At 33.7% G+C, this 24,218-nt stretch overlaps 1 protein-coding gene across 1 annotated transcript in view; it reads right to left on the bottom strand.

The window, feature by feature from the left end:
* Ush2a (usherin) overlaps nucleotides 1-24,218 on the bottom strand; it is a 740,698-nt gene that overhangs the window by 427,928 nt on the left and 288,552 nt on the right. Inside the window, exon 22 of the mRNA XM_015483330.2 lies at nucleotides 3,464-3,594. Within this exon, the coding sequence (XP_015338816.1) occupies nucleotides 3,464-3,594 (131 nt within the window). The remainder of the gene's footprint in view (nucleotides 1-3,463; nucleotides 3,595-24,218) is intronic.

The raw sequence follows: 24,218 nt of genomic DNA, 5'->3' as shown, positions 1-24,218 counted from the left end.
GTCTGCACACATACGTGTGTTTATTAAATACTCAAAGCCTGTCACAAACCATCTATGGTCAGTGTTCTTATGAATGGTATTCTGTTCATTTCCTATTTCTGTGTTCCAAGTGCCTGACTGCATATTGTACCTAGAGTGTAATACATTCTTAGCCAAGCTGCATGAAATGAAATAAACTAAACTTGGTGCCAGTTCTACCACAAATCCACTGTGTGACCCAAGTTAAGCCACTTTGTCTAAAGTATACCAATGCAAACAATACCTAACTCAAAGGGCTACTTCAAAAATAAAATGGGATTACTAAACTATGAGCCTATATTGTAAAAAGTTCTATAAACAAATATGTATGTGATTTAGAGTTTTCTCCATCTGACTTCTTCTTAAATATCACCAGATATTAATAAGCTGAAGGCAGCAAAGCAGAGCCAGATTTTTATATCTTGTTGACATTCTTCTGTTTAATGGTACTGTTCCTTTTCTCTCATTTTTTTTTTTTTTTGTTGATTTTCACAATTTAGCATTTGATCTTTTTTGGTGTTATTGTCATATGGCTTATTTGTATATTCTGGGGAGCATTTTCATCTAACTAGTAATTAACTTATTCTTCTACAATTAAAACCAAACATTTTCCTTGGTTATTTTATGAAAACATGACACCACTTTCATCTTCTTTACCCCCTCTTCCCACTAAGCTGAAAATTTTTAAAGTGTCAATTCACTCATCTTTCCATCTCCTTCAACTTGCTAATTTTAGCAGCAGACAATTATAAGTCACTTTTTGGGGGGCTTTGTGTGTGGTTTTGCTTCTGTTTTCTGGTCTTTGCTGTATTTTTCTTCTATTTCAAAGATTGTTATTTGGTTCTCTAAAGCAAATTTCTAGTCACTCTGCCATTAAATATTTAGGTTTCCTGAATATTGCTAGGTTTATTATTCACCACTGCTTCTCTGTTTGATATTTCTGAACTTCTTTTTCCTTTTGGTTAGAGGCTTTGCTGAAATATTTTCCTCCAATGGGGTGACGGGTAGAATTTTTTTTTTTTTATGAGTCTATGGATGTTAAGAAATATCTTTCTTTTTTGTCAAAAAAGCACTAGTACAGCATGATTGCTAGAATCATTTTTGAAGATTAACTGTGTGAGTTTAAAAATCTGTCCCTTACTAATAGTATGACTCTGTAAAATGAGAAAAAATAAGGGTACCTACCTCACAGAATTGTTGAGAACTACTAATGTGTGTGTGTGTGTCTGTGAGTGTGTGTGTTTGAACGCCTGGAATAAGGTCTGGCAAATAGAGATATTATAGAAGTATTGCTCATTCTTGATATAAGTTTTGCTTATTCTTTCAATAAACTCATAGTTCATTCTTTCTTAAATCATGTACTTTCACCTACTTTGTTATTGTACATGTATTTTTTGTTCTCCTTTTGGATCTCTTAACAGTGGTAGCATCTTCTTTATTTTTTCTTATTTTGATGATGGACTTTGAGAAATGCCTTCAACTTGATCTTCCATTCTACCAATCTGAAGCTCAATGTATCTCTCCTCTAATTAATCTCCTTAAAGGTTTCAAATGAAAAATAATATTTTCAGTTCTGTAATTGAATTGACTTTAGTGTACTGATTTTGGGTTTTTTTTTTTTTCCCAGTTGCCATCTGCCTGGCCTTCTGTGATGACTGTATCTTCTCTCTGTCTCTCGGGCTGCTGGGTCTGCTTCAGCGTGATATTATTTTTCTTTGCTTATTCACTGCACCCCTGTTAACATCCTGTAAGGAGCTTCAGCTCCTGGAAACACTCAGAAGTCCTTGTGACTGAGGGCCTCCAATACACTAACCAGGGAATTATCAGGTCCTTGTCAAAAATCTTGGAGTAAAACCCTGTGTCTCTGGTCTTTCTAGTTGCCAGTTTCACTAGAAAGGAAGGATTCAGCTGCCTGTTGAGCCTGGCCATGAGGCTCACACACGCTTGGCCCAGCAGGCCTTGCCTGGCCTCTCCAAGGTCACTGGGCCTCCAGGGTACTAAAGCTGTAACCCTTACCCAGAGTTCTTTGTCCATGATCCTAGATGCATCTTGGTTACAGAGGGTGTAAACTATGCCAGTTTTACCAACAGGATGTGAAACATTTACTTAGTAAGCTTAATTTATGACTTAGATCATCAGTTTTAAGTTGGAGACTGGAGGAAATGCGAAGCAAAGATTTTATTTAGTCTAACTCATTTCTCAATTACTGAGAGGCCCTGTACATTGCCTAATATCAAATGTTTGCTAACATTTGTTTAACTAAGATGAAGACAACTTATTTAATGTTTCCCATTGTCCTTAGGAATAATTCAAATCCTTACTTTTGCTTACAAGTCCCTAAATGACTTGGTCTCTCCCTACTTTTCAACTTACCACTTTTCCTTTTATTCTGTATTCACCAGCCACATTAAATTTATGTCAGTATATTAGACATGCCATAAATTCTTTTCTGTCTAGCACTTTTAAAAAAAAAATTTGGTACTGGGGATGAAACCCAGGGTACTTCACCTCTGAACAACATCCCAAGTACATTATTTTAAACTTTCTTTTTTTTTAATTTTCAGACAGGGTCTCATTAAGTTTCAGAGGCTGGCCTCATACTTGTGATCCTCCTGCCTCAGCCTTCTGAGTTGATGAAATTTACCAGTGTGCATCAGCCTATATGCTATTTCTAGTATATAACAGTTGCTATTTTCTCTTCCTAGAAATTTTATTCCCAACACCTTTCCCCCATCTTTCCCTAGTGTTTCCCCTGCCCTGTCCCAGTTCTAGGAAATGCCCTCAGGTAGAGATATGCTTACCCTAACCCAGTTTTCCTCATTGTTTTGCATCTCAGTTAAATATCCCATTTTCAGAGAAGACTGACAACTCAGAACAAGGATCCTTCATTTTATGTTCACATGACACATAGCATCCCATTCTTCTCTTTCATAACATTCATGAATATTTTAAATTGTTTTACTGTATCCTTTCCAGATTGCAACATAGGGAACAGTCTTAACTGTAAAACTACTGGTGTCTGAAGCTACTTAACTTAAACATTTGCAGGTGAAATGATGAAGAGAGGGGTGAGGAAGGGAAGAATAAAAGAAAGAAATTAAAGGCATAATTTTTGTCCTCAAGGAAAATAAAAAGAGTTCTACTCAAATTTATTTAAAAGTTTTAATCTTCCTTATAAGGTAGGATCTTTGTTGTGAGAGCACATGGATTCTTGGTCAGACTACCTGGGTTTGAAAGTTAGCTCTGCTCTCTTAACTGTGGGCAAGTCACATCACTTTTGTAATTCTCCTTTTCTTCATTGGTAAAGTGAAGATAGTAATAGTACTTATACTTATTTCCTCATGAGTTTTTGATGAAGATTCAACATGAAAATATCAGCACTTACCGCAGTACCTGGCACCTACTAAACTCTCAGAGATATCAACTGTCATGATTAATAATTTACCTGAGGATCAAAAAGAAAATAAGGTCGACCATTCTTCAACTGAAGTGCAAGATACTCTTCCTGATTGCCAGGTGATGCTGCAAAGACAATCAAACCTTCAGGCACCCTTGTTCGAAAGCTGGCTTTAATGCCTGGTGAGACAAGTGTGATCAGCAAATCAGTGCTGGGGTTTTGTTGATTCTTTCTGATAAACGTACATTTACTTTCATTATTATTTATGATGTAGTGAGTACAGTCAGGAAATTATACACAGCGATGTACTGGGATGGTCCCAGCCGTTTGTTTTTAAATATATCCCATTTTAAATGCCAACCAATACTTGGAAACTTAAGCCTGCACTTCTGCTAATCAATATATAATGAAGTGTAAATGTATGCAAAACTCATCAACCTAAAAAAGACATGTTGTCAACCCAAAATTGGATACTCGGAGTATTGATGTGAAAACATTTTCTCAGAGTCATAAAAATAAATGGGTTTTTGACATAAGTGAAAGAAACAAAGGGGCCTTGTTTAAATACTTATGAAGCTGAAGGAATCAGTCCAGTAATAGATGCTGAAACTGGAAAGACTTGCCATGAAAAAGTCTGTTAGAGCTAATTTCCTAAAACATCCTATAACCAAACTGTTTGCAGCCTTCAGAATTTCAGGGTTTCCACTGACCCTTGGACTACTGCACAGGACATACCATGCTCTTGTCTCAGCAGGATTTCTAGTTCAGAAGGCAGGGTGACTTGTGAAAGTCCTATAAATGCCCTCTCATTACCACCTTACAGCTTCACCTCCAAACTATGGGGCATACCTCTCCTCTACACACACCGTGGAGCTCTTCCTGTGAAATTAAGGCATTTCTCTTAGTGTTTTAAAACTAACACCATCTCCCATTTCCAAGAATTTTCAGTTTCATTGAAAACATAAAAATAATGAACAAATCCTACTGTGAGAATCAATTAAGAGCTCAAGGACATACATGAGAATCAAATAAAAGCTCAAGCATACAATTTTGAATAATGAATTCCAATTTGAGTAGGAATAAGTCATCCAGGATTATGAGCACCTGAAAGAGATCTAACTCCCTTCAGGATGGACTGGTCCATCCAAGGACCTATGCAGGTGAGGGGATTGAGCTTGGCATCAATAGACTACAGCTCCCTCAGGGGTCATGTCTGATTTATCTTTCTACCCCCAGAACATAACACAATATCTAGATGTACTTTGTAAATATGTTCAGACTCTAGATGAGGAGAACGAAATTGAGAGGCGCATTAGAAGTAAGCACAGAGCTTTAGCAAAAGTTTGGAAACAGGAATGCAGAAGTCATTTGATGAGTATTGCATTGTTTTTTGTTTGTTGGTTGGTTGGTTTTGTTTTGTTTTTAGTAGGATCCTATGGAACACTGTTGAGTATTCTGCTACACAATCAAGAAGCAACTCAAATTTGTCCTCACCTTCTTAGCTTCTGCATCTCCATCTTCTAAATACTAAAGTTTTTGACTCTTTCATCACACTGGTCCTCCTCACTTTGGCTTATCATGGCCTCAACTCTATGATTCTCTTGCTTATGCCTGGCTGGATGTCTCCTTCTTGCTGTTAGATTTAGTACTGGTCCTTCCTGGTACCTCTGTAACTCCGCAGAAGATTGTTTGCCCCATGAAATCAGTTTTCAGTTGTCAAACTCACTTGAATCCCTGCTATCAGCTTTATTGTTATCATCTCCCCTAATAAGTGGATTGAAAAGGCTGAGCAATCAGCACAAAACTTGTAGGAAAGTAAAAGGAAGGTTTCTAAAAATTGGGTGAAGAACAGGAGTAGGATGCTCAAAGTCAGGATTAGGGAAACCAAACTAATGGTTGAATATATGGAAGATACAGATGATTTAGTTACAGAGGAATAAGGAGATCACTGTACTTTGGGGAAAAGATGATAAGGATTTTAATTAAGGATGGACAAGTTACTGAGAAGATTGAAAGGTTGTACTGTTTCTCAGAGGAGGCTAATGAAAACATGAGGTGATGATGTGAGGCAATCTTTTCACCCATCTTGAAATAAAGGCAGCATCATCAACCGAAATAGAAATGCCAGATAGAGAAGGATATTTGGGGGTGGGAATACAACTTCAGTTTTAGGCCACTGTATTTAAAATAATGATATGCAAAATTCTACCTTTTGGAAACTAAACCTCAGGAGAGAAGATGGGACTACAAAAATGAATTGACAATCACCTGTCAAGAATCGATGTCTTCAGAGAGAATGAAGAGAAAGAAAACAAAACCTTTGCTGTAAATGTCCATACTTAGGAAAAGGGAAAATACAGAGAATAGTAAAGCTAGAACAATAAAATGGAAGACAAATAGAAGAGAACTTTAAGAATCTTAATCGACTGTGAAAACACTTGCAATATGTCCAGAACAATTAGAACTGTAAGAAAATTTATGGAGCTGATAATGAAAATATTTCTCAGATGTGTAGAATGGCCACAAGTCCAAACAGCTGGATGATAAAGATTCAGGGACAGGGCCAGCAGGAAGGGGGTACATAGTTTTCTTTGGGAAATTCTGATAAAGAAGTGAGAGACATGGAAATCATTTTGGCACCAATTTTTTATCTTATATTTGGTATCATATATTATAATTGAAATGATTGCTTTAAAATTAAACATCTCAGGGTCATTTCAGGAAAAGAGCTATGATTTGGAACGTGACAGCAGCAAAACTCTTCTATGGTGTTGGGAGGCACCTCTGTGGCAGTAGAGGTTTGAGTGAGGGAATACATCAAAATGGCTCAGTCTAGGAAAACAACTACATGACTTTAACACAAGGGCAATTTGGTGAATGAAAATGCATTAGAGTTAAACCATGGATGTATGTCTATTTTATACACCTGTTTCTGATTAGCCTTGAAGAGTGGTTGCATAAACTACTATTCCTTAAATATTTCTTGAATTAATAACTAAATATAGAGATGCAAGACATGACCCATTATTTCTCTTAATACTAGAACCAAAAATATAATAAAATAAAAAAATATGTTTACATAAGTTACATTTAACAATATATGCCATTTGAGGAATATGCAAGTGCATGTGTTTTCCAAAAACATATTTAATTTCCAAGTCTTACATTGCAAAGAAACATTATTTTGGATTAATTAATATATAAAACGTTGCACAGACCAATGCAAGTTTTTAATGGAAGGGAAAATTTAGTATAGGAGAGAGAAATTTGATATTTTCTGGTAGACTTCCCTCAGCTTTTTCAAATAATTCAATCTTGCCATTTATCTCTTTATTATCAAGATAAATAGCAAGCAGTTTCTTCTACATGAAATCTATGAGGAAATTGAATATTTACATCTCTCTTCAAATGTATTCTTGACAATTAGTTAATTATTGCTATAGGTTTGAGCCAAATGATTAAAACATGTGATCAATTCTTCAAATAAATTAAATTCATAAATGAATGTATTTAGACACAACATTCTTTTGATGGATGTATAGAATACTTTGGAGAAAATATTATTGAATTTAACATGAGGCAGAATGGTGAGATACATAATTGTTCAAAATTATTAATACCTCTCTTTATGAAAGGTTCTATATTTAGAGTCTCATTTACTGACTTAGGCTCAGCCATGTGACTTGGCTTGGCCAAAGGGATGAAAGCAGATATACAGAATATGCAGAAGTTTTGAATGCAGCTGTGTGGTTGAGCTTAACCTTCCCTGACTTCTCCTCTGCCTCATGAATGTGTTTTCTTCTTGGGCCCAAGAAGGAGGAGACTTGTGGACCCAAGCAACCAGCAACACCGCCAACGTGAGTAGAAAAGGGAAAAATATGCATTTCTCAATTGCTAAAATTTAGATTTTTAATTTTTCAAACAGAGTAGACATGTTCTAAAAGGGTTTTTTTTTTTCTCCTTGTGTTTAGAGAAATAATTGGGCATTCCTTATATCTCTAATTTTATTCATTCATTCAAGAAATACTTGAGGAACAATAGTTTATGCAACTACTATTCAAGGCTAATCAGATATACAAATTTATAAAATAGACATATATTCATGGTCTGATACTCTAAAAATCTGAAAAATCCAAGTTCTGCATGAAAACATTTAGATTTTTGCCTAAGTATGTTTGCAAGTTTAAAAATTATTCATAAAATAATATACTTATAAGGCCACAGAATGGAAAAAAAAGTTGTGAAATAATAAAGGCAAATATCAATACATTAGACTATATTAGAATTAACTTTTTTCTATGGAAAGACATGAGTAAGAATGAGGTCAGGTGTGATGGTACACACCTGTAATTCCAGCAACTCAGGAGGCTGAGGCAGAAGGATCCTGAGTTCAAAGCCAGCCTCAGCAACTTACTGAGGTCTTTAGTAACTTAGCAAAACACTATCTCAAAATAAAGAAAATAAAAAAGGTTGGTTGGGAATGTTGTTCAGTAGTTAAGCACAGCTGGGTTTAATCACTGGCACTAAATAAATCAATAAGAGAGTGGAAAGACAACCAATAAGTGGGAGAACATATTTATGACATATATTTCTCATAACAAGTTACAAAGCCAGAATAAATATATAACAAAGGTGCTTAATGTTATTACTCATTAGAGAAATTAACAATAAAATGCAAAACCACTAAACATTTGGGAGAATAGCTAAAATGAGATAGAAAATACAAAACATAGCAAAATATGTACAGCAACTATGTATGCATATATAAAGAGACATATTATTCATGACTAAATATAATACAAAATTATATTTAGACTTTCATGTTCAGAACACTTGAAAAACTAGGGGTAGGAGGAACAAACTGCAACATTTTAAAAGCTATCTATGCTAAGCCCCAGGCAAACATTATTCTAAATGGAGAAAAATTGGAGGTATTCCGTCTAAGAACTGGAACAAGACAGGATGCCTTCTCTCACCACTCCTATCAGCATAGTCCTTGAAACTCTAGCTAGGCAATTAGACAGACAAAAGAAGTTGAAGGGATAAGAATAGGAAACGAAAAACTATCACTATTTGCCCAGGACATGATTCTAAGAGAATCCAAAATAAAATAAAAAAAAACACCAACAGAAAACTTCTAGAATTAATAAATTAATAAATTAATTCAGCAAAGCAGCAGGATATAAATCAACACCCATAAATCAAATGCATTTCTATATATTAGTGATGAACTCTCAGAAAGAGAAATTAGGAAATCTACCCCATTTACAATAGCTTTAAACAAAATAAAATACTCAGAAATCAATCTAACAAAAAAGGTGAAAGACCTATTCAATGAAAACTACAGAATACTAAAGAAAGACATGGAAGAAGACCTTAGAAGATGGAACGCTCTCCATGCTCTTGGATAGAAAGAATTAATATTGTCAAAATGGTCATACAGATTCAATAAAATTCCAATTACAATCCCAACAACATTCCTCATAGAAATAGGAAAAGCAATCATGAAATTCATTTGGAAAAATAAGAGACTCAGAATAGCCAAAGCAATTCTTAGCAAGAAGAAGCATCACTATGTCAGATCTTAAACTATACTACAGAACTATAGTAACAAAAGGGCATGGTATTGGCACCCAAATAGGCATGTAGACCCATGGTACACAATAGAAGACACAAAGACAAACCCACATAAATACAGTTACTCCATACTAGAGAAAGGCACCAAAAACATGCGTTGGCAAAAAGATAGCCTCTTCAGCAAATGGTGCTGGGAAAACTGGAAATTCATATGCAGCAAAATGAAATTAAACCACTGTCTCTCTCCATACATAAAGCTCAACTTGAAGTGGATCAAGGACCTAGGAATTAGACCAGAGACCTTACACCTAATAGAAGAAAAAGTAGCCCCAAATCTTTATCATGTCAGATTAGGCTCTGACTTCCTCAACAAGACTCCTAAAGCACAGAAATAAACTCAAGAATTAATAAATGGGATGGATTGAAACTCAAAAGCTTCTTCTCAGCAAAGGAAACAATCAACATGAAAAGAGTGGCCACAGAGTAGGAGACCATCTTTACTATAAGCACATCAGATACAGCATTAGGTTCAATCCTGGTACAAAAGCAAAAAAAAACAAAAAATGAACAAATCTGAAGCAGAAGTTCCTATTTGTTTTATGTGTGATTTTGTGAGAATAGGAAAGCATCTGTTTAATGTATCTTTCTTTTTCTCCAACACAATTAATTTATATTCTGCTCTACAGTTCCATACTTTCAATGGATTGTCTTTGATTTTATGAAATAGAAGTAGAAAATAATGATTAGCTGATCAATTTAATTAAAAGGTTTTTAAGTTCCTGTTTCTTTTTGCATAGAGAGGACCTCTAAAATTGTGATGAACATCTGTGGTGATAGATCCTTCTTGTTTTAATGCTATTTTTATATTTTGCTAGAGATTCATTTTTGTTTATCCACTTATTTGTTCAATTATCTTATTGTCTTTACATTCAAAATTTTTTCTTGGCTTAAATCTTAAATCTCCCTTGCTTAAAAATATGCCTATAATCTTTAAATGTATATTTTGTATAGACACAAGAATCCTTTAAAAAGTAAGACTACCCTTTAAAAGTTATACATTGGCTCTTTATAGCCTTTACTATGAGGTTAACCTTTCCGCCCCCCCCCCCCTTTAAACTAGATATTGATCCATGGCTTGAGATAAGTCAGTCAAGTATATGAGTTTTAAAAAATCAACTGTAACTATTAGTCAATTTTGGGCAGAAATGAAATATGAAAGATATCAACTATATGAATAGATTAAAAATAGGGAGGGGCTGGTGTTGTGGCTCAGAGGTAAAGCACTTGCCTTGCAAGTGTGAGGCCCTGGGTTCCATCCTCATCACCACATATAAATGAATAAAGATATTGTGTCCATCTATAACTAAAAATTAAAAAAAAAATAGGGAAAAGTAGACAGTAGAAATAACTTGAATATACTTACTACACTTTTACCAAAACATACTATTTTTCTCAGAAATAAAGATCAACAAGAAAGGCATAATATTCACTCTCAGGAAACATGATCTATAGTGGAAAAGCCAGACAAATCCAAATGAGTATAATATACTATGAAGACCCAATACAAGAGGGAAATGTAATTCACAGGTGTAACTTTTTTTTTTTGTTAAGTGACTGACTGTTCAAATAAGAGCAAAGTAATGACCGGGAGGTCTTCACAAAGACCATGAGGGCTGAGGTGGATTGTGAAGGATGTATTAGAATTAAGCAAGTAGACATTGAAGTGAAGTGTACTATAGAACATCAAATGATCGACATATGTAAATGTTCATGGAGTGAAATCATAGTTAAAGAGAAAGCACTTCCCCAAAACTTTCTTTACTGCTATCACCACCAGATTCTTTTTCTTTGTTCATTAAAAAACAAAACAAAACAAACAAAAAACAAACAAACAAAAAAAAAAACACCTGCTTCTACAGCTGCCTAGTGCTCCCCTCTTCATATCTTAAAAGAGAGTGCCAAACCAAAGTGTTGAGGGGGGGTAAAAGGTATTAGAATCTGGCACTATCAGTAAACCTTCCTTCGGGCACATTAACCAAATCCATTGGTCTAAATGCTAAGGATATAATTACAACACATTTTTCAAATACTGCTGGGAAATATGAAATAAGTAGGTAGACCCTGAAATAAAAGCTACTTGTCCCGATCTAAATTGTTTTTTAATTCATAGTCAACAGAAAATTCCAATGCTATTCAGAAAGATATGAGTCGGTTTAAAAGAAAATGGCTATCAGAGATCAAAGATACTTTATTAGACTAGTCGATTAAAGTGGTCAAAGATTTATATACAATTACTGAAAATAATGCAAATAAAATATGTCAATATAATAAGCAAATATATTTTTTTTTCACGAGATTAACTGGGGTTTAGAAAATCTACTCTCAGTGCATAAACTCCTGAAAGTAAAAAGAAACTCTTCATATAAATCTACACAGATATTTTCTTATTCTTATACTTGTAAAGACGCAGAAGCTCCTTTATTTCATCATCAAATATTCCTTCTGTTTCACTCCCACTCTGTTCAACTGCTAAATGTATTTACAGTTGCCTATTTGGTACATGAGGGAATATAAAAGTTCAGTTTCATACATAAGCAACTCTACCTATATAGCTTCATTTGAATTATGCAAATTAGTTTCCAAATGGAAAAAGCTTTTTCTTTTTATTTGACTGCCATTAGGTGGTGCTAGAAATGTCTCTATTCATAAAATATTTATGGCTGACCAGCCCTATAAATACATGAATAACAAAATCTTCATTGATTGTACTAACAAAATAACAACAGAAAACTGGTCTAAAATATTATGAATGATGTGGTATTTTTCCCAAATGGCTAACTCCTTATCAGAATACCAAAGTTTTGCTATTTAATTAATCATATATTATTTCTTAATTTTGAAATCAAAATGTTGTCCAAATGCTTGGCCCTAAATAATTAGAAAAACATTGCATAAGCTTTCTAACAATTATACTGGAATTATAGATTAGGATAAAAAGTAGGGTAAAAGAGAGAAAAATTAATAATGAGGAGTCTTAATTGGTAGAGAATTTGATAGACCTTAATTCTAAACTTGATAAATCAACAACAATAACAAAAAAAATGCTCTTTCATTTTTTTTAAATAATCCTCTATTTCCTCTTTGAAACAATAAAAAACTGTAACTAACTAAATATTAATATTATCAGGGCTGATTATATTTACAGTCTCCAAATGATGAAGATATAGAAATAACCACAAATGGTTTTTGAAATATATGGCTTTCATTTTCTGAAGAGAATAGGCTTCAGGTTCATACTCTTATATGGTGACACTAAATTTGATGATTTGTAAAAACTGTAGTAGTTTGTGAATTTATAAATAAAATGGAATTTTCATTTAACTGTATTTTATTTCTGAGTTCATTGCAACTGACTTCTCAAGCACTTTGCTTCCTTCTCATACTTTATAGTTTTGCAAACATTTTCAGGCTAAAAATTTCTAGCATTTGGAGGGGATTTGACCAGGCATTTCTGGAAGAGACCAACTAGCATCAGATAATTCTAATTAATAACTTCTATTTAATTCTAGTTTTTAATTTCTATTTCCATAATGAATAATGCATTTGATCTTCTTTCACATTATTGTTCTCTATTTGTCTTTTTTTTTTTTTTTGCCATTTGCTTTACACTTGGGAGTTTCATCTTTATTATTGATTTGTAACTACTCTTACCATATGGAGGATATTTCTTTGTTTGTCCTATATTACAGCCATTTACCACTATATCCCACTTGTATTTTATTTTGACATACAGTAAAAAATTAAAATATATTCTAGTTTTTCCTAGTTATTTAAAAATTTACCAAGAAACGCATATTATGAGGCAGGAACTTTGTTTTATTTACTTCTGCATTTTCAATATCTTGAACAATGGCTGCCACAAAATATTTGCTGAATCAATATTTAATGATGGAATGCCACCTTAACCATATTAAAATATATTCTCATGAGTCAGTCTCTGTGCTATTGTCTTCCACTGATGTATGTTTCCTTTAAGCAGAATATTATATTATTATTACTATTTTCTATTTTCAGTATCTGACGATTGACTATCTTCTCAATTTTATTGTTTTAAAATTATCTCTGAACTTACTTTCTAATATTGAAATAATTACAATCGTTTCTTATTTTCCTTAAACAGATCCTGCCCAAGTTTTGTCAGCTTATACTAGATATTATAAGTACTGTTACCATTATAAATCAGGTCATCTTCATAATTCTTATTGCTAAGTCATATAAAATATTTATTTTGTGTGCTTATTTAAAATTGGCCATCTTATTGTTATTTATTTTAGAATAGGTTTTGGTTTTCTTTTTGGGTATAGATTCATTTTCTGAAAAATCTTGATAAGTTTCTCTATTCCTTTTTAATAATCATATATCTTATTTCTGTCTTAACACATGACTATAATCTCCATAATAATGTTACAGTGGAAATAAACACTATTTTATTGTTCCTGGCTTAATAAGAATTGATGACTTTTTTTTGCTTTTATTAGTGCATTATAGTTATATAGTTGGGTTTATTTGGACAAAATTATACATGCGTAGAATTTAATTTACTCCATTTCAGTTCCCACTTCCCCTCTACTTTTTCCCTCTTCTCCTCTCTTCCCCTCTTCTCCTTCCTCTATTCTACTGGTCTGCCTTTCACTCATTTTAGTTGGTGCTCTATGGAGATACAGAAAGGTGGAGAATTGATAAAGTGTTTAAAGCATTAGGTAGAATGTTGACTGTTGGTTTGTCTAACTATAATTTTTGTCTTAGGTAACTATGCTTCTGGTCCATGTTTTACACATTTTTATTTCTTTTCTTAGCATATGCTTCTTGACTAGCTTATTTTAGGAAAGCAAGGCAAAGCTACAAATGACTGCGATGCATTTCACATTTTTAAGAAGCTTTAGGCTAAAAGAGGGAGAAGGAGCAGTCAGGGGATATTTTCAGAAGAAGAAACATTTTAGGTGAGTGACACACCACAGAGAAATGGGATTCCCAGTGGAAGGAACCACCAGTTCAAACACTACCATCAAGAGTAACCAACAACTCAAGTGCTCTAAAATGCCACCAACTGGCATGAGAGAGCAGCTCAGATGGTTTCCTCCTCTGAACAGTTTTAATTTTAACTACAAATATAGAACTATAGGCCCATATGTGCAGGAAGTTTTAGGTAAAAATTTATATAGATAGATATAAAGATAGATATCTACATCTGTTTACATAGATATTTACATAGATATATATGTGCTTACATATATATATATATATATATATATATATATATATATATATATGCACACACACATATATATTTATCTATCTATATCTGTATGTATATATCAAGAGAGATCTATTTAAAAACAGATACCAATAGAACTCTCTCTCTTTCTCCAGATTACTCCCTGAAGTTGCTGTTGTGCACCAAGATATTTATGCGATCATTATTGTAAAATCCAGATTTCACAAGAAAGACTACTTAAAAAGATACATTTTTAAGCAGAATGCATCCACCAATATCTAATAGATATAAATACTCTTTCTTTTATACATACTATACATATTCAATTTCAATTATCTTAATTGATATAAATGCTCTATCTATTGCAAATATATATATACACACACACACACACACACACACACATATCTATATATATAAAATCCTCTTTGAATTTATTTTTAAAAAGATGTTGTACCTTAAAGTCATGATTTCTAAAATGTGAACTTAATTATGCCACAATTTAATCTAAGTATGAATTGTGACCTATTCAAAATACTTGCATATTCTATAGAGCAAAATATAGAAAAATTTAGTATGCACTTTGGTTTCTGAAATAGTTGCTTTATTACATTGTCTTGTTATATGGTTAGTATTTCACAAGTGACTCTAGTAAATAAAATATTTACTCTTAAAGAAAAGTATTAGTTATTAAGACATCTTTAAATGAAAGAGAATATTATTATTTATTATTTCTATAAAGTTTTAAAAATAACATTTCAGACATATTTTTATTAAACTTATCAGTTCTACCTTTATGTTTTATATCTCAAGGAAGATAGGTACATGCATATATCTATGTACATACATATCCAATTCAGTATTTGCAGTTTATATTTACATATATATATATATAAACATAATATTTCATGGAATTAAATTTGTATTGATTCATGTCCAATGCATGAGATATCAAAACTTATTTTTAAATTCACTAAAACACCCTATGGTTTATTTTTTTATTTTTTATTTACCTGGGGGGGGGGGCGGTGCCAGGGATTGAACTCAGGAACACTCAACCTCTAATCCACATCCACAGCCCAATTTTGTATTTTATTAGAGACAGGGTCTTACTGAGTTGCTTAGCACCTGTTGCTAAGGCTGGCTTTGAATTTGTAATCCTCCTGCCTCAGCCTCTGGAGCTGCTAGAATTACAGGCATGCCCTGCCATGTCCAGCCTATGGTTTATTTTTCAAAACAAGCATTGTGGCAAAAACAATTCAGTAACTTGCAGCATTGGTAGAATTGCTGAGTGGCCTTGAACATGGAAGGACTTAGGTGGTTTGTATGACCAAGATATTTAAAGAAATCAACTTTGGGCACTTTAGGTAAAAGCCCTCTTTAGTAGCTACCTCAGTGGCTCTCAAGTGGTTGAACCAATATGGTACTATTTTGGACTACTTTAGAGCACGATAGGATCCAAGAAATGGAATCAAAAAGAATAATTATTCTTGTTCCACTTTCAAATAATGTACTATTAGCTCACAATGAACTCACAACATCTACTTCTGATTTTGAACCTACATTTTGAAGATAATATTATGGTAACATTAGAGTTTTTATATGGAAGAATCCTGCCTGTTCTTAGAATAAGGGCACATAAAATGAAGGAGCTGTCTAAAATTAAAACACTGAAAAGCAAACCAAAATGAGCAGTCAAACAATACACACACCCAGAATATCAGACTGTATTCAGGGCTTCTGGAGACCAACAGTCAATCATGAATCTAGTTGTGAGTGTACTAGAAGAATCGTATCATACTCCTTTTCATTTAAATAGAGAATGGAAAGAATGAAGATGGCCCTATGAGTTTACAGGTGCTAACTGAGCATACCCACAAATGACTAAAATTATGGCCATTCCAAGCCCACCCCACTTGGTTTTTCAGAAGTAGAAATAGGACAAAAAGTTTACTGGCTGCCTAGAATTGCAATTTGTCTTTGATAGCCTTCAGCTAATTGGGTAATCATGAATTAGTGAACATCAAGTATTTTATTAAAATGGCATTTGGAGGGACTCTATAGAAAATAAGGGTATTTTTGTAAAATAGACCAGTCTTCTCTTTCTAAACCATAAATGCAGTTACATTGCAATACTTAGTCTCCAAACATATATTTTTGAAAAAATTAAGAATCCAGTAAATTCAGTAAGTGAAAGAGTAAAATCGGATAATTGCTTCAGTAGCTCAAATCATTGTATAATCAATTTTATGAAGAAGTGAATCTTTACAAATAACTGAGCACATTCTTGCAACTTAATTTCACTACCTTTCATTCACATTAATATGGGAATTAAGGACAACATATTTTCATAGCAATGCATCTATTTGAATTTGTTGATTAACTCATTTCTAATATTTTAATAATTATAACATAAAAATAGTAGGTAAATTCAGTAAAGCAAGTCAAATTTGTTTTTTAAAAATCAAAGAAATATCTGCCTTTTGCAGACAAGTCTATTTACAAACTTTTTTTGTCATTTTAGTTAATAAAATTGCATCTGCTCTCAATTGAACCACTTAAGGAAAGAATTGGAAAAAGGTTATGATATAATTTACAGTAACTACCTTGTACTTATGAGAGATCCCAGTTGAACACTTAATCCCCAAGATGCGCTAAGCAGGATGCACTGTCTGGTCCTTTCCCTGTCCTCCAACTTACAGAAAGTGAGAGAATATTGTCCTCTACTTTTACCCAGTACAAAATATAAAGTTTTCAATAGATATTTCTTAAATATCTGCAAAACTCCAAGAACAACAAGGGCTTCAAATGGAGTACTCTCTAGACTTTCCTATGAGAACAAACCATAGCACCCTCACCAGCACAGTTCATCTTCTCATGGGTACAGTCCATTTTGAGTCAGAACTTAGCTTTCTAAGTATCACTTGGATAGTCTAAAATACAATTGTATAGATTATACTCAAAAGAGCAGATTTTCAAAGCAATAGGCATTCTAAATACATTCCTTTAAATCTCTACTATAATTCAACTTCACATATGTGAATCTGGATAAAATAAGCATTTGAATTAACTGAAATATTTTACATACAGGATCTTAAAGAAATTTCACAGAAATTTTGAGGAGATACTTAGTTAGACAAAGTAGAGCAAGTATGTAATTTCATTTCCTTAACAGAGGTGCTTCTCATTATAGACCATCTTCTGAGAATCTCTTAGCAAATCTATTGGTCCTCCAAGTACAGTCAGGACACAGACCACTAATGGTGCTATCTGTAGGTAGCAGGTAATGAATGTTTATGTGTTTTTTTTTCCCCATCATGCAATTTTGTTCCTATCTACTGAAGGCCTTAGTTTGGATGGAGGCTTATTTCCAAGTGCAAATATGATGGTTTAACTTTTCCTCCATATGCCTTAAGCAAGAATTAGTTACCTAGAATGTAACCACTTTTTATTAAAAAAGAATAAAGTCATAAATATTTGTCTAATGTTAATTTAGAATACAAAAGCACCATTTTTTTAATGGTCTGATTACATGGTCTAAAAACTGATACACCCATTTTTCAGTCTTTCAAGATTATGTGAACTAAAAATGGAAATTTTGTTTCAGATACTAAAAATAGTTTGACGTGTGACTAAAATATTGAAAAATAAGTCACTTATTTTAAAGCTTAAGATAAACAGTAAAGAGCATCATATTAAATAGGAAAAGAAAGGACTTTATTATGGCTCTATCAAAGGGTTAAAAACAACAAGCCAAACCTCTACAGTTTTATTTCCCAAAACATTCACAAATATTTCACTTTTTATAGGAAGTGTTGGATCAAGTTTTATTGAGGCATATGAATTTGATGGCAGCATCTTATAAAACATTTGAATATTTGCTTAAGAAATAAATATAGTGAGAAGAAGATTGTCACATTTACGTAACTAGAAATAAGCCCTTTATTTGGCTTGGCTTATAACATACACTGGTTTCAAAACAAAAAAATGTGTACTGTACTTGTCAAAGATTAGTATAATTTCAAAATATTTTTAATGTAACACTAATAATATTATGTTAAAGTTACAAAAATGTTAACTAAGTTAAACTTAAAGGTTGAATGTGAGCGTACCTTTAGTAATGATAAATTTATGGATAAATAAATACAAAGTACAGAACCTCATCTGATCAACTAAAGTTGAGAGCAAAATGAAGAAGAAAATCACCTTGATTTAAATTTTGTTCCTTTTTTTCTTTTTTAAAACAATTAATTTGATACCTGCTCTTATTTTATTTATTTATTTTTTTGCCACCCTATTATACTCACCACTGGTAAAACAAACAGGACATTTTAGCTTTAATCTTCTTACTACATAACCCAAATAACTTCAGTCATGTTTGCATTAATGCTGCATTAATCATGTTGTTGCGTATTAATGAGTTTTCAGGCTATGCTAATTACTGTCATAGATTCTGCAGCAGCCCATTAAATATACAAATTACAGAATTAAAGAGCCAGAGCTCTTCATGATTAATCTCTAAATGGAGAAAAACTAATGATGTCTGTACAAAGTTTCTCTCTACTTTTGGCTGAGTGAGCCCAATGAACAATCAATTAGATTATTTGAAGAATAAGAAACTCACGTATTATACAATTTTATGTGGGTTGTTTGTTCCAACAGTATGCATCACTTTATATTTCATAAAAATTCTACCATCTTTGCCTGTCTATTGACCTAAATATCAGACACATCATTCGATGTTGAGCATAGTTTGGAATAAGGCAAGTTTGGACTGAATGAACTCTAATGAGATTCCAAAGTACAAAATAGGTGTCAAAAAAGCATTTCCATCTAAAAGGAATTGTCAGGGAGAAGACCTCAAACACAAAAATCATAAGGATAATTTTATTCACAAGAACAAAATGGTAATGTTTTGCTAGTTTAGTTAGTCTACAGGAATTGCATCATATCCTGGGTAATGTTGTCTAGTATAGAAGATCAGATCTGGAATGAAAGGTTAAGTCTAGATGTTTTTTCAAGGATGGGCAGCTTACACCCAGCTGCAAGCCCAGGAGGAAAGTGCCAATCTTAATCCTATGCGCAGGAAGTGTGCTAAACTTGTGCTTCAGTGTAACTGTGATACAACAGATGGGCATACACTAAAGAAAGGGGAAAGAAATGGAGCTGGATTAGACCAGTTTGGACTGAAAGACAAGCACAACAGCTAAAACTTGGAAAACCAGACAGGCAAGTATGATTTGTGTGTAGCACCAGGGATATATGTTGTAGGATTCTGGGGTCCACAGATGTGCACACCTGTAATCCCAGTGGCTTGGGAAGCTGAGACAGAAAGATCGAGAATTCAAAGCCAGCCTCAGCAAAAAGCCAGGCACTAAGCAACTCAGTGATAAAAATAGGGCTGGGAATGTGGCTCTGTGGTCAAGTGCCCCTGAGTTCAATCCCTGGTACACCTCCCCCCCCCCAAAAAAAAAAAACAAAAAACAAAAAACAAAGATGACTATATAGCTAGATTTTAGTCTGGGAGTGCAACCTGACACGAACCAGGAAGCATTGATCTGAGTTCTAGGGTAGTGGGCAGGTGTCCAAGAAAATGAAAGGAGTCAGTTAATGCAGCCAAGACAGACAATGAGACTGATGGGCATGGATCTGGGGGAGGTGGCAGGAGGCCTTTGTCAAAGTATGCAAAAGTCAAGGCCAGATTCTTCAACAAGATTGGATTTCTTGAAAATCTTAAAGCATGAATCTAAATCTTCTGGATGAATTTAGCACTAAATAGCTTGAGGGAATAGGGTAGAGTGGACCTAAAGGTAGAGGTTTACTGATTCCAACCTTTGGAAGAAGAGGACTATAGGACAGGAATCAGAGAATTTGACAACCTATTGCTATTTTATAAAACTATAGAAAAAGACTTTCTGTGAAGGTCAAATATATAAATGTCATAATAATCTTGGATGTGAAAAAAATCTAGATATTTAGGTTTAGTTGACATTGAAATAACTGAACACTGAAAAGAGGGCAACAAGGACAATACCTTACACTCAGGGAAGTCAGGCATGTTTAATATACATTGAGCCAAGATGTTAGGAAGACCTTGTATTTGTTTCTCCTATTTCATTGATGCCTCTCATACTCGTGAGAAAACTGAAGCTTGGAAAGATTAGCCAGTACTAGAGAAGACACAAATATAAATACAAATAAATATATACAAATACAAATAAATAAATATAAATTCAAATAAAGTTTTGGCTTAACACATGTCACACAGTGAAAGTTCCCTACATGTGACTTATTTTTCTTTCACTGCCTTCTTTGCAGTATCCAGTCATTTCAATGTCCAAAAACAACAAAAAAAAGTGACTATTTTTTTTAATCCTGTCTCTTTCCCCTCCATGAATAGCAATTACAAAGTTTTGTTGTACACAGGGGCTCAACAACTGTTGGCTGTAAAAAATACAGAATGATACAGAGTAGGCATAGAGTAAGTTCTTGCTTACACACATTAAGTTCTGTAAAAGAGAATTGAACAATCAAAGAATTTGCTGACCATGTTCAGTAGCCAATGGATGAGCTTTGTGACATTGGTTCAGCAAAACCTATAGTCCTGTATGCTGAGCATTTTTAAGAGTTATTGTCACTGCTATGCCTTCAGGAGATGTGCAGTTTTAATCTCTATAAACAACCAATTATGTATTTATTGAGGTCCTTTCACTCTTTCTTCCTGCAAATCTATTTTTTGTATGCTTTTCCTTTCTTCCTCATTATTGGAAGTCTGAAAACAGGTGCAGTTACCATGTTTACCACATCATTCGTTTTTAGGCCAGTTGTTACAATGCAGCATACACAATGGAAATTCAATCAATGTTGCTGACTTACAAATTCAAGTACAAAATCATTACAAAGAACAAGATTCAAACTCAGTAACTTATATACTATATATACTCATGCATGGAAAGACAAGCACTGGAGTCTATATAGCCAGGCTAAATATAAGTTAAATACCTATAAAATATATATATTTTTTTCTGCTCTAAGGGCATGACTTGTACAAAAGAGAGATGAGTCGTATATTTTTTTTTCTCACCAAGAAGCAGTACAGTGACCCCACAGCCCTTCACTTATCTCATGTGTTAATGACTCAACAGTCATAAACCAGGCTTGACTAAATTCAATAAAGAAGACCTTTCACAGTATTCTAGATTTCTTTACCCACACAAAGGCAAGACATCCATCAGAGACATTCTGAGTATCTTTTAGGCTGAAATGCTGATGTTCTGGGTAGTAATTTAAATAGAAATCTTTTGTCGCTTTAGCAGCAATTGTATAAACACAATGTTGCCCAGACAGAAAGTAATTAAATTGATAGAGGAAAGAAACATGACTTGAACTGGATAAAATACAAATACATCAAAATTAAAGTCAGTGTAATGAGCTGAAACACTGCAAATTTAGACAACAGCACATGAGCCAAAGCACAGAAACCCTTCTCAGGCAGTATCAAAGCTGACAGAAAACACAATAAGTTGGAAACCTGTAGCGAAAAAGGAAGTGTATTGATCAGATGCCACATATAGTGAACAGGAGAATATATATATAAATCTGATGAATGGGCCAGAGAAATACAATAGCCAAAGTAGACATATAACAAAAAGGAAAAAGGGGAATCATCTCCATCGAGAAATACAACAAGACAAAGCAAAAGCTCAGCAAAAGAGAGAGAGAGAGAGAGAGAGAGAGAGAGAGAGAGAGAGAGAGAGAAAGAAAGAAAAAATAAAGAAAATAGAGCCATTCAAGTCAGGAACTCAGCAAGAAATGCAAGTCATGACAGAAATATAAGATCAAGATAAGAACATATTCAACCTTACACCAAGTTTTAAATCAGAACAACAAACTCAGCAACAAATCTGCCCAATGCTAATGAATCAAACAAGGAAGCAATAATTGAAAGTAAGAAATATACCACATCTCACCCAGTAATGTCCATAATGCCATTTCCCCTAATTATTGTTGACATGGTGACCTTCTCCTGAAGGGACACACACCAAAAACTCAGTGTAATTAAGGGTTACCAGTGTAGAGAGGGTTGTTTCATGTGTCTGCTCCAAGACCATGGACAGCGACACCTCATTTATCTAGCATCATTAGGTGATAAAATAGGCTGCCTGCATATGTTTTTAGTTAGCAAAACAATATTCTTTTAAAAACAAAATTATAATGACCTCAATGAAAATTTTATAACACGTAGGACACATCTCCTTGTTTCCTAGAGTATGATGGCTATGCTTTAAGCTGTCTGTGATTCAATAAACTCACATCAAACTAACAATTTTAGACTGTCTTGAATGAGAATGAAATCTTGAGATCTTAAACCTGAATATCAAAATGGCCCTAGGAATATAAGAATCAAGATATCTATGCTTTTAATGGTTCCTGTTTCTTCCCTTGTTGTCATTGAATCGCTTTTATTTAAGCAAATGATTTTAGAAACCCTCATAGATTCATTAGTAAGAAAGGCCATTAAACATCATCTAATCCTTGAGCAGCACTGGGCCTCCCTCTTCTGTCAGCAAAGCCCCTATCAGCTCCCTTTCCCTTTCGCTTCCCTTGTTCCTATAATTTTTGAATCTTCTATGTTCCAGAAATAAAATCTTTAATTTTTCTCTAGAGTAAGAGAAAATCAGATACATGCTGGGAGAAAATTAGGGAAATTCTAAAGAGCAAAATGAAGAGGAATGCTACATTGGGTACTGTACCCATTTTGGTAGATAAACTCCAAATATTCAACTTGATTATTCAATGGACTTTTCACCCAATACCATAGTTTTCGACCATTCTGCAAATAGTCTGATTTGCAGTAAAAGTAACCTCTGAATAAACATTGCTATCTCATCAGTTATTTATTATTGTTTTTAGTGATCCTACTTTCTTTATACTATAGCTATGAGAAACCAAATTTTAGGACAAAGAGATATGGTGGCAAAATCACTGAGCTGGAAGTTCTGACTCTCAGGAGAGACTTTGTTCTTGATGTAAATAAATCACTACAGATTTCCTGGCCTCCATTTCCTCATCTGGGGAATTAGGAGTGGGAGTAGCTGATCTCTTCCACAAGGACTTCATTCAATTAGCTATTTGGCATCATGTAGACATCATCTAAGAATGGCCGAGGTCTTTCATCACTGCAAGACAGCTGCCAATTTAACTGAATCAAAGAGCATATGATGTGTTAGGTTAATTTTTGCAACTTTAGAAATTTACATTTCAAAAAATGTGTTTTGATGCCTTTCTCCCTAGCTGAAATAGAAATTCGGTCTAAGGATTTATATATATTAGAAGACTTCCTTTAATAGTCCTGCTAATTCTTAGAGACTCAACTCTTTTTTCCCCCTCACGTAAGAGCTGTTGAAGGATCACTTTGTGTCAGCCATTATGCATTCAATCAGGAATCCTCCAAATAACCATGTTACCCCAATTTCTGTCAAAGGAAATTGACGCCAGAAGAGAGTACATTTAACAGAAATAAAAGTAATTTGTTTCTAGTAAGCCCACAAAAGCAGACTTACCTATTTCTGCTGAAAAAAAAAATGCTAGGTAACACTAAAAATGCACATGATCCATGATCAGCTCACTAAATTTGATTAAATAGTTTTACTTACAGTCGAAAGCCTTCACTGCAGGCAGTATTTCATTGGTCTAGTGTGTGGGGATGGTTATTATTTAAGAAGCTATTGTTAATTATGATAATCCAAGCATATAGGAAATGCAATTCACGATAATGTGATTGGTTGGAATAAGCTCTGATTCCTAATATAGGTTTGATAAAGATAATTCCATAAAAGTTTATCACATCCTAAGCCAGTGTTTACAAAAGGCATGACAGAGCAGTGAATGCAACAGTTTTCATATATTAACTATCTTAGCTGTGAATATAGGTCTCCAGAGAAGTAGTTT

This window comes from Marmota marmota, unplaced genomic scaffold (genome assembly GCF_001458135.2).
Source record: "Marmota marmota marmota unplaced genomic scaffold, marMar, whole genome shotgun sequence".
Lineage (NCBI taxonomy): Eukaryota > Metazoa > Chordata > Mammalia > Rodentia > Sciuridae > Marmota > Marmota marmota.
The sequence above is the reverse complement of the archived record's forward strand: the minus strand, read 5'-3'. Positions and strand labels throughout refer to the sequence as shown.